This window comes from Oncorhynchus tshawytscha, linkage group LG25 (genome assembly GCF_018296145.1).
Source record: "Oncorhynchus tshawytscha isolate Ot180627B linkage group LG25, Otsh_v2.0, whole genome shotgun sequence".
Taxonomy (NCBI): domain Eukaryota; kingdom Metazoa; phylum Chordata; class Actinopteri; order Salmoniformes; family Salmonidae; genus Oncorhynchus; species Oncorhynchus tshawytscha.
Genome location: NC_056453.1, coordinates 1,584,798 through 1,596,915, shown reverse-complemented (window position 1 = coordinate 1,596,915; position 12,118 = coordinate 1,584,798). Strand labels below are relative to the sequence as shown.

Genomic DNA, 12,118 nt, shown 5'->3' with positions numbered 1-12,118 from the left:
TTACTCTGCTGTCCAACTGTGTGCTACAAAAACCAAACCCGAACTAAGCATCCTGGTCGGTCATTCTTAACAACTTAGAATGTTTAAAGTTTGTTTTCTCTGTGAAATAAAACATTCAGCCAATCTCAAGGCCTTGTATTATCTACAAAATGTCCTCTGATTTTGTCAAAATGCAATATTTCTTTTTTACCAAAGAAACCCTGCCACACAAACAATATTCATTTTGAAATGTGTCCAGATAATTAGAGCACCTCCTAACTCATCACACTCCGTCCATCATTAATTTTCACCCTAGCATGTAGCTCTGTGATGATTCTGCAACCCCTTTGGAGGGTGAAGAATCAAACAACCCTACACACCTGCTACTCCACCAAATCAATTCCAACCAGACAAAACTGGTATTCTCCCTATTCTCCCATGTTATTATTCTAATAAGGAGAGTCAGCGTGACCCTGAAACCCTGGTGTAATTTTAGTTGTATTTGATCTCACACATTTCTTCTCCTTTCTCCACAGATCTGACATTCTCCTGGATTTTTAATGAGTATCCCTCATTTGTGAAGCAGGACACACGACGCTTTATCTCCCAGGAGACGGGCAATCTATACATCGCTAAAGTGGAGCCTTCTGATGTGGGCAACTACACCTGTGTGGTGACTAATACTGTCACCAAAACCAGAGTCCAGGGCCCGCCCACGCCTTTGGTGCTCCGCAGTGATGGTGAGATCCAGTTCTACGACAACCACTTACACCCTATCAAAACAGTATATTCCTATTTCATATGTTCATTTTCTGGCTGTTGTGCTGTGTAATGTGTGCAATACTATCACGTTAGAATAGTTTAATTTGTTCACAATCAGTAGGTGAAATGTCAGTAATATTAAACTACACTACTATACCATTAATAAATCATACATACAGTATATGAATAATTGTATATCTGCATAGTGTTAAACATTAGTTAGAGAAAGCCAACAATTAGATCACTCAGACAAAATACATTTTCATTGGAGAGCCTTTGACAAAGCTTTCTTGCATGGCCTTGAGCAGATCTTTTACTCCAACTGTTTAGGCCTCAATCTGAAACCAGAAGAGTCCTTTTAACATGAACAAATATTAGATATATTTTTTCTAATCGTTATATCTAGCAGATATGTCAGGCGCAAGCACATGTAGCGGACATGAGTTGGTCATGGTCACAGGATGAGGTAACCCGCCTGCAAACATCAAAAACCAGCATCGGCCCTCGGCCCATGAGGGAATTTCGTCTTGGTCTAATGGGCTAATATGTTGGTTGTTCCTGTGGGAGAACCTGGTTCATAACCCACGTGTTACATTCAGTATGTTAGCATGAAAACTACCACTGCTAATTATTCATCCCTCTTAGATATGATCATGAGTAAATTAACCCTCCCTATTAAATATGGTCATGAAGACAACTATAATTGGTTGAATCAGGGGAAACATTTATGTGTAGTCAGCCGACCTATCATTAAATAATTCCACATTTTTCAAGATGGCAAACATTGTTCCTCTTCTCAAGAAAGCTAAGGTAACTGAACTAAATGACTATCACCCCGCCCCGTAGCACTCACTTCTGTCATCATGAAGTGCTTTGAGAGACTAGTCAAGGATCATATCACCTCCACCATACCTGTCACGCTAGACCCACTTCAATTTGCTTACCGATCGAATAGGTCCACAGACGATGAAATCGCCATCACACTGCACACTGCCCTATGCCATCTAGACAAGAGGAATACCTATGTACAAATGCTGTTCATTGACTACAGGTCAGCATTCAACACTATAGTGTATACCCAAACTCCTGGGTCTCGACTCCGCCCTGTGCAACTGGGTCCTGGACTTCTTGACGGGCTGCCCCCAGGTGGTGAAGGTAGGAAACAACATCTCCATTCTGCTGATCCTCAACACTTGGACCCCACAAGTGGGCATTCTCAGCCCCCTCCTGTACTCCCTGTTGAACAATGACAGCATGGCCATGCACGCCTCCAACTCAATCACCAAGTTAGCAGATGACACAACAGTGGTTAGCTTGATTACCAACAATGACGAGACAGCCTACAGGGAGGAGGTGAGTGCCCTCGGAGTGTGGTGTCAGAAAAATAACCTCTCACTCAATGTCAGCAAAACAAAAGAGATGATTGTGGAATTCAGGAAACAGCAGAGGGAGCACCCCCCTATCCACATCGACACAACAGCAGTGGAGAAGGATCCTTTTAAGTTCCTCTGTGTACATATCATCGACGAATTGAAATGGTCCAACCACACAGACAGTGTGGTGAAGAAGGCTGAAAAAATGTGGCTTGTCACCGAAAACGCTCACTAACCTTTACAGGTGCACAATTGAGAGCATCCTGTCGGGCTGTATCGCCGCCTGGTACGGCAACTGCACCGCCCACAACCGCAAGGCTCTCCAGAGGGTGGTGCGGTCTGCACAACGCATCACTGGTGGCAAACTACCTGCCCTCTAGGACACCTACAACACCCAATGTCACAGGAAGGCAAGAAAGATCATCAAGGACAATAACCACCCAAGGCACAGCCTGTTCACCCCGCTTCCATCCAGAAGGCGAGGTCAGTACAGGTGCATCAAAGCTGGGACAGAGAGATTGAAAAACAGCTTCTATCTCAAGGCCATCAGATTGTTAAACAGCCACCACTAGCACAGAAAGTTGGCTACCTACCTACAGATTGAGCAAGAGGACAAGTACATTAGAGTGTCTAGTTTGAGAAAAAAGACCCCTCACAAGTCCTCAACTGGCTTCTTCATTAAATAGTATCTCAGACTGGCCAATAAAAATAAAATATTAAGATGTGCAAAAGAACACAAACACTGGACAGAGATATGGCTTTTTCTTTGCAACTCTGCCTAGAAGGCCAGCATCCCAGAGTCGCCTCTTCACCGTTGATGTTGAGACTGGTGTTTTGCGTGTACTATTTAATGAAGCTGCCAGTTGAGGACTTGTGAGGCACTCTAATGTACTTGTCCTCTTGCTCAGTTGTGCACCGGGGCCTCCCACTCCTCTTTCTTTTCTGGATAGAGATCTGTACGAGATCTTCAGTTTCTTGGCAATTTCACGGGAATAGCCTTCATTTCTATGAACAAAAATAGACTGATGAGTTTCAGAAGAAAGTTATTTGTTTCTGGCCATTTTGATCCTATAAATGAATCCACAAATGCTGATGCTCCAGATACTCAACTAGCTAACACACTCTTTAAAAAAAGGAGTTAAGAAGAACCATTAAGGGTTGTTTGGTTTGTCCCCATAGGGGAACCCTTTTTGGTGGTTGATCATTGCTAAACACCACTTTCAAGTCTTGCCATAAATTTTAAAGCAGATTTAAGTCAAAACTGTAACTTGGCCACTCAGGAACCATCACTATCTTCTGGGTAATCAACTTCTGTGTAGATTTGACCTTGTGTTTTAGGTTATTGTCCTGCTGAAAGGTGAATTCATCTCCCAATAATGGAATTTATTTCACCCAACTTTTAACCTAAATCCAATGACATGGTGATTTTTTGTTGTTGATTTCACATTGAATTCAGGTTAGTTAAAAACTCAACAAATTTAAATCAAAATTAGATGTTGAATTGACATCTGTGCCCAGTGAGCTTGCCTTACAAAGAACCATCGTCTGCCAAAAAGGTTTCTTCAGATGAAAATGGTTCTTGGTATAACCCTATTAATCCACAAAAATCCACAAATTTGGAACCCTTTTTTCTAATAGTGTAGGGACTTGGCACTCGACTCGGACTCAAGGTTTAGTGACTTGACTACATCACTGATTAGAGCCTCATCCAGCTGTCTCATGTACTATGGCTGATAGGGCCTTGGCTACCTGGCTGTATTAGACAATGGAGATACAGATCTGAATGAGGTTTCACAGTCAGCCAGGGAACCGTGCCTCACAATATCAAGGAGATGAAATTGGCTTGTTTCTCCCATTTCAAGAGCCCATTTGGGCTGAGAAACCTCTGGAAATGTGATTTGCAGATAGAGAATACCAGCAACAATGAGAACCTGTTATTGGTTTTCCAAAAGAACCACTTCTCAGGTGTATGATTGTAATCGCTTATAGGACATATGTAGACATAACGGACATAACGACATATCATATTATCTGTGTTGTTGTTTTTTGCTTTCTTATAATTGGTTGTGAATTACTCCTCCTCAGGTATAATGGGTGAATACGAGCCGAAGATCGAAGTTCAGTTTCCAGAGATTGTCCATGTAGCCAAAGGATTGACAGTGAAACTGGAATGTTTTGCATTAGGAAAGTAAGTGGACTCTGGGCTTGGTTAAACAGGCACACAAATACATGAAAAGCATAAAAGTTATTAACAAACTGCAAGATATTTTTCATGTATCACTGCATGCCTCCAACCCTCCTCTGATTGAAGCTGAGCTGGACATCTGAGATTTCTCGTAGAGTTGGGGCTGTGATTCCTGGTACACTAGCTGAATTATGTATTACCTACATGTCAGTTTTTTTTGTCTGATCAATTGAATCCATCTAGGTTAAGTATTGTGGTGAGGTTGTAATATTACAAATGATTTGTGTTTGTAATATGAACATGCTACATGGTATCTCTTTCCATTCCTCTTTACTCCAGCCCTGTCCCCTCTATAAACTGGAGTAGAGTGGACGGAATCCCCTTTTCTAGGAAAGTGGACGTGAGGAAAGCCAGCGGCGTCCTGGAAATCCCTTATTTCCAGCAGGAAGACGCGGGCACATATGAGTGTGTGGCAGAGAACTCCAGGGGGAAGAACACTGTAAAAGGAAAGCTCTCATTCTACGGTAGGTGATCCTGAACCACACACCACCAGTATTTGAACCAGTGAAGGCTGCATGTGTCAGCTTCACTCAGATTGAAATGCATCAAAGGGAGACCTAACTGGGTTTAAAACACAGCCATCGGTAATCAACTGTGGCCACTTTGCATGGGGGAGCATTGTTTTAACAGAGCATCCCAAATGATTAAGGCCATGATGCCCATAATATTTTGATCCAGATTCAAGCAATGATGATGTGGATGAGGAGGAGACCTTGGATGTGACCTTGTGCGTGGGACTTGTATTGGTCTCCACCAGATGGCATTGTGATTGACATCCAACTTGACTGGAGATCAAAGCTGTTAAATGTACTATACTTAGACCAGGGCCACATATGCCATCGGAATAATCCGCAGTGCAGCATCTGGATGAAGATGAGGAAGAGTAGTTGTGAAATGTGATTGTTAGTGTTATTAGTTGTATTCTTGTCTGTTTCATTCAGATAGTATTCTGGTGATATCCTCTAATTAATCATGTAGATCTTCAACTGATTCCCTGCTGCTGAATATTTCTGTTTTGGATTTGCTGTCATTGTCATCCATGCATGTATTATTTGTATTATTATTTAACCTTTCTCTTGGTTATTGAGATAAAATCAACAAAAACATCACTGTCTATTCAGGATGTTTCAAGCTGAGAGAAAAATAAAATAGTTTAGCTAAATGATTTTTGTCCCCCTGTTAGGACCAATATTATTGTCACTATTGGCCCCAGCATTAGACCGTATTTTGACCTCTAATAACACAGCAGACAGTCTCAAGGCTCTATCAGTGTCAGAGTGGAGTCTAGTCAAATGAAGGGCTGCGACCTTCCGTTGTTCTCTAGTAGTCATACGATGGGATTCTTCATACAAGGCGTCCTTTTATTAAGTACCTGTAGGCTATCCTCACCACTGAGATTTATCTCTACCTTCTGGGGTCGTTCTCCGCTGCATGCCTAATGGCCCATTTACAAGAATAGCTTGTCTGGCTCCCTGCATTTTTTATTACACTTGTTGTTTCATTGTTTATATTCCACAATGTGGATCAGTCACAGATAAATGCTGGAAAATAATCTAAAGAAACATGGCCGTCTGGACTAATTATATGAAAGTATGTTCGCTTTGGTAGCAGCAACGATATACAGTATAGTTATAGGGATTGCAAAACAAAGTTTTTTTTTTAAACTGAGCACAGCAGGTGATAACTAACATACATACTTCTATGCAGGCCATCTATTTCCGTGTGGGTAAATATTTATGATCTCTTGATTTTCTTCCAAATTCAACTGAATATCTCTCCTTCAATTGGTTTCCCATCTCTATGCCCCTGTGGTGTGTAAGTCAGGCTCTGTCAGCTGTCAGGAATAACTCTTTCTGTGCATTAAACAATTTGGCATTATTTACAACGTGCCTGCCTCCAAGGTCCCTGCAGTGTTGCTCTGGCTGTGAGCTACAGGGGATAGGTTGTCCATATTAGCAGCAGGTCTGCCCTATTTTGATGTGCTTACTCTCTCTATCTCTTGCAGTGCATGCTGGACGTTTTTTGGAGTTTGAGTGTTTGGTGTGAAGGGCTCAGTTCTAATTAATTTTCTTGGGTTAATGCACTTTGTTTTAGCGGTATCCACAGGTTTTTTCAAAGTTAGGGTGGAAGAGGACAGAGTTAGTTTCCTGGGGTTTGGAAGGTGTGGTGTGTGCGATGGCTTCTCAGCCTAGCGTGGAGGAGACGCTGTCGTTACGGCATGGATTCAGGTGCATTCCTGAGAACGGCGTTAAAGTGGAGGAGGTTCTGCTCGCAGTCAGTGAACAGGTAGGAGCTGAATTTATACATTCCGCTTCCGGAATGAACAAAGCTGTGATTGTGTTCATGAAAAGGGAAAATTTGGTTGGTAGGCTAATTGCTAGTGGTATATTTGTAAGGGGTGTGTTGGTGCCAATTTCGCCTCTTTCTACCCCTTCGACAAGGGTGGTAGTTGCAAATTTGCCTCCGTTTATGATGATCAAATCAGGAAAGAGTTGAGTCGTTCGGTAAGTTTGCTAGCGGTTTTCGTGTACTGTTGGGAGGCTTTCAGGCAGATGCCGTTAAGCACGTTGTTTCGTTCCGGAGGCAAGTGTTTATGTTTCTGAAAACAAATGTGCAACAGCTAAATGTGCATTTTAAAGTGAGGCATGGGGAGGGGCTCTAATCGAGGTCAACGTGCAGGGGACAATGAGATGCAGACAGCTGAGGCTGGGACTAGTCATGCTATACATGGTGGTGTAGCTGAGGCTGGGACTAGTCATGCTATGGATGGTGGTGTAGCTGAGGCTGGATCTAGTCATGCTATGGATGGTGGTGTAGCTGAGGCTGGGTCTAGTCATGCTATGGATGGTGGTGTAGTGGAGGTTGGATCTGATCATGCTATGGATGGTGGGGTAGCTGAGGCCCGGTTCTAGTTATACTATGGATGGTGGTGTAGCTGAGGCTGGGTCTAGTCATTCTATGGATGGTAGTGTAGTGGAGGCTGGATCTAATCATGCTATGGATGGTGGGGTAGCTGAGGCTGGGTCTAGTCATGCTATGGATGGTGGTGTAGTGGAGGCTGGATCTAATCATGCTATGGATGGTGGGGTAGCTGAGGCTGGGTCTAGTCATGCTATGGATGGTGGTGGAGTGGAGGCTGGATCTAATCATGCTATTGATGGTGGGGTAGCTGAGGCTGGGTCTAGTCATGCTATAGATGGTGGTGTAGCTGAGGCTGGGTGTAGTCATGCTATGGATGGTGGTGTAGTGGAGGCTGGATCTAGTCATGCTATGGATGGTGGTGTAGCAGAGGCTGGGTCTAGTCATGCTATGGATGGTGGTGTAGCTGAGGCTGGGTCTAGTCATACTATGGATGGTGGTGTAGTGGAGGCTGGGTCTAGTCATGCTATGGATGGTGGGGTAGCTGAGAATGGGTCTAGTCAGTCTATGGGTGGTGGGGTCGCTGAGGCTGGGACTAGTCATGCTATGGATGGTGGTGTAGCAGAGGCTGAGTCTAGTCATGCTATGGATGGTGGTGTAGTGGAGGCTGGATCTAGTCATGCTATGGAGGGTGATGTGGATGAGGCTGGGCCTCGTCAGGTTATGCTAGTGGATGAGGAGAGTATAGTGGGGAAGTGTGGAGAAGGGGGAGAAGAAGGAGGTGGGAGGGGAGAGGCTGGTGTGATCAAAGGCACCATGGAACCTTTGCCTGGTGCTGGGGGGGGATGCCCTGACCAGAGAGGAAGGGCAGGTGGTCAGGATGGGAGATGGAGATGAGGAGGAAAGTGAGTCTGAGGAAAAGGATGATGAGGTTTTTTTCAGACTCTTTTTCAGACTCTGACAGCCAGTCAAGCAGAGGGGTCAAAGTACACATTGAGAGAACTGACAAGATTCCGGAATGAGACCAAGGGGAAAAAAGTTAATCTTGAGGCTTTTTTTTCTGATCCGAGAAAGTTTGTAAGATCAGTACATGCTATGAAAAATGAGGGGCATGGTGTCCTCTCACCCAGGAAACGGTTTAGGTTGGAAATGGGTCACAACAGTGCGTAAGGGTCAACCTTCAGACACTGTTTAGATTAATAGTTTCTTTCTGGCACTGGGGATTTTTGAGCTTTGCAATTGGTCTCTTTCTTTGCTGGTTTTTCTCCCACTTCTGATGGAGACACTTCGGGTAGGCTCGCTCAATATAAATGGCGCCAGAGATACGGGAAAGAGGAGTGTGTTGGGTGAATATGTAAAACAAAAAAGGTACTGTTGTTTCTGCAGGAGACGCATAGTGATGTGGTGAATGAAGTCGATTGGAGGCTCTTGTGGAAAGGAGCAAGTGTGTTGAGCCATGGGGCAAATTTTAGTGCAAGGGTGGCAGTCCTTTTTGTACTGGGTCTGTCTGTAAAAATGTGCTCCTCAAAGGTGGTGTGCTGCTTGCTGTAAAATCAGAAATGAACAATATGGTTTTGTCTTTATAAATGTGTTTGCACCTAACATGGGGAGAGAGAGGGGGATTCTATTTGGGAGTCTTAGACAGGAACTCTCACAGGTAGCTCCTGAGGAAATGCTGGTGGTCGGCGGGGACTGGAACTGTAAAATGGATTTGACGAAAGACAGAAATGGGGAAGAGCCTCATTCAATGTCAGTGGGAGTGTTAAGGCACATCATTAATCAGTTCGACCTAGTGGATGTTTGGAGAAGTAAACATCCCAACACAAGACAGTTGAAGTTGGAAGTTTACATACAACTTAGCCAAATACATTTAAACTCAGTTTTTCACAATTCCTGACATTTAATCCTAGTAAACATTCCCTATTCCCTGTCTCAGCTAGGATCACCACTTTATTTTAAGAATGTGAAATGTCAGAATAATAGTTAAGAGAATTATTTATTTCAGCTTTTATTTCTTTCATTGACATTCCCAGTGGGTGAGAAGTTAGCATACACTCAATTAGTATTTGGTAGCAATGGCTTTAAATTGTTTAACTTCCACAAGCTTCCCAGAATAAGTTGGGTGAATTTTGGCCCATTCCTCCTGACAGCTGGTATAACTGAGTCAGATTTGTAGGCCTCCTTGCTCGCACATGCTTTTTCAGTTCTTCCCACAAATGTTCTATAGGATTGAAGTCAGGGCTTTGTGGTGGCCACTGCAATACCTTGACTTTGTTGTCCTTAAGCCATTTAGCCACAACTTTGGAAGTATGCTTGTGGTCAGTGTCCATTTGGAAGATCAATTTGCGACCAAACTTTAACTTCCTGACTGATGTCTTGAGATGTTGCTTCAATATATCCACATAATTTTGCTTCCTCATGATGGCATCTATTTTGTGAAGTGCACCAGTCCCTCCTGCAGCAAAGCACCCCGAGAACATGATGCTGCCACCCCTGTGCTTCACGGTTGGGATGGTGTTTTTCGGCTTGCAAGCCTCCCCCTTTTTCCTCCAAACATAACGATGGTCATTATGGCCAAACAGTTATATTTTTGTTTTATCAGACCAGAGGACATTTCTCCAAAAAGTACGATCTTTGTCCCCATGTGCAGTTGCAAACCGTAGTCTGGCTTTTTTATGGCGGTTTTAGAGCAGTGGCTTCTTCCTTGCTGAGCGGGCTTTCAGGTTATGTTGATATAGGACTTGTTTTACTGTGGATATAGACACTTTTGTACCTGTTTCCTACAGCATCTTCACAAGGTCCTTTGCTGCTGTTCTGGGATTGATTTGCACTTTTTGCACAAAAGTATGTTCATCTCTAGGTGAAAGAACACGTCTCCTTCCTGATCAGTATAAGGCCTGCGCACAATGACAGGTAATACCTGTAGATCTATCTGCGTAGATCTCCCCAGAGCAGTGATGTTTTGGGGCTGTTGCTGGGCAACACGGACTTTCAACTCCCTCCAAAGATTTTCTATGCGGTTGAGATCTGGAGACTGGCTAGGCCACTCCAGGACCTTGAAATGCTTCTTATGAAGCCACTCCTTCTTTGCCCGGGCAGTGTGTTTGGGATCATTGTCATGCGAAAAGACCCAGCCACGTTTCATCTTCAATGCCCTTGCTGATGGAAGGAGGTTTTCACTCAAAATCTCACGATACATGGCCCTATTCATTCTTTCCTTTACACGGATCAGTCGTCCGTCCTGGTCCCTTTGCAGAAAAACAGCCCCAAAGCATTCTTTGTCCTCCAAACACGACGAGTTGAGTTTTTACCAAAAAGTTATATTTTGGTTTCATCTGACCATATGACATTCTCCCAATCTTCTTCTGGATCATCCAAATGCTCTCTAGCAAACTTCAGACAGGCCTGGACATGTACTGGCTTAAGCAGGGGGACACGTCTGGCACTGCAGGATTTGAGTCCCTGGCGGTGTGTAGTGTGTTACTGATGGTAGGCTTTGTTACTTTGGTCCCAGCTCTCTGCAGGTCATTCACTAGGTCTCCCTGTGTGGTTCTGGGATTTTGGCTCACCGTTCTTGTGTTCATTTTGACCCCATGGGGTGAGATCTTGCATGGAGCCCCAGATCGAGGGAGATTATCAGTGGTCTTGTATGTCTTCCATTTCCTAATAATTGCTCCCACAGTTGATTTCTTCAAACCAAGCTGCCAACCTATTGCAGATTCAGTCTTCCCAGCCTGGTGCAGGTCTACAATTTTGTTTCTGGTGTCCTTTGACAGCTCTTTGGTCTTGGCCATAGTGGAGTTTGGAGTGTGACTGTTTGAGGTTGTGGACAGGTGTCTTTTATACTGATAACAAGTTCAAACAGGTGCCATTTAATACAGGTAACGAGTGGAAGACAGAGGAGCCTCTTAAAGAAGGAGTTACAGGTCTGTGAGAGACAGAAATCTTGCTTGTTTGTAGGTGACCAAATACTTATTTTCCACCATAATTTGCAAATAAATTCATTAAAAATCCTACAATGTGATTTTCTGGATTTTTTTTTCTCATTTTGTCTGTCATAGTTGAAGTGTACCTATGATGAACATTACAGGCCTCTCTCATCTTTTTAAGTGGGAGAACTTGCACAATTGGTGGCTGACTAAATACTTTTTTGCCCCACTGTACAGTACCAATCAAAAGTTTGGGCACACCTACTCATCCAAGGGTTTTTCTTTATTTTTCTACATTGTAGAATAATTGTGAAGACATCACAACTATGAAATAGCACATAAGGAATAATGTAGTAAGCAAAAAAGTGTTAAATAAATCAAAATATATTTTATAGTTGACAGCTTTGCACACTCTTGGTAAAGCATGCCATTCCATGAGCGCAGCATTTTTTTTAAACTCGAATCAATGAGCCCAATCAGTCCTCCATGACAACAAAATCATAAACAACAGAGTAGGGCTGGCTAATAAGTCCTTAGTTCTGGTGTCATGCTCAGGTAAAACAAATTGGCTAATCTATACTTCCATATTTCCAAGTCCTATTCTTGAAGATCAAGGGGTATAACATTTATTGGAATGACTGGAATTCTGATAGACTTTGTTTTTTTAATGTAAATACATAATTTAATCGTATTATTATACAGTGAGGAGAACAAGTATTTGATACACTGCCGATTTTGCAGGTTTTCCTACTTACAAAGCATGTAGAGGTCTGTCATTTTTATCATAGGTACACTTCAAATGTGAGAGGCGGAATCTAAAACAAAAATCCAGAAAATCACATTGTATGATTTTTAAGTAATTAATTTGTATTTTATTGTATGACATAAGTATTTGATCAACTGCCAACCAGTAAGAGTTCCGGCTCTCACAGACCTGTTAGTTTTTTTCTTTAAGAAGCCCTCCTGTTCTC

General features: G+C 43.0%; 2 protein-coding genes across 5 annotated transcripts in view; both read left to right on the top strand.

The window, feature by feature from the left end:
* ccdc186 (coiled-coil domain-containing protein 186) overlaps window positions 1-12,118 on the top strand; it is a 1,196,038-nt gene that overhangs the window by 533,038 nt on the left and 650,882 nt on the right. The window lies entirely within an intron of this gene.
* The window catches only part of LOC112220393 (contactin-4), a 227,456-nt gene that overhangs the window by 132,473 nt on the left and 82,865 nt on the right, over window positions 1-12,118 (top strand). For all 3 annotated transcript variants that reach the window (XM_024382295.1, XM_024382275.1, XM_024382285.1), the window contains exons 6-8: window positions 516-719; window positions 4,200-4,302; window positions 4,639-4,823. In XM_024382295.1, the coding sequence (XP_024238063.1) occupies window positions 516-719; window positions 4,200-4,302; window positions 4,639-4,823 (492 nt within the window). The remainder of the gene's footprint in view (window positions 1-515; window positions 720-4,199; window positions 4,303-4,638; window positions 4,824-12,118) is intronic.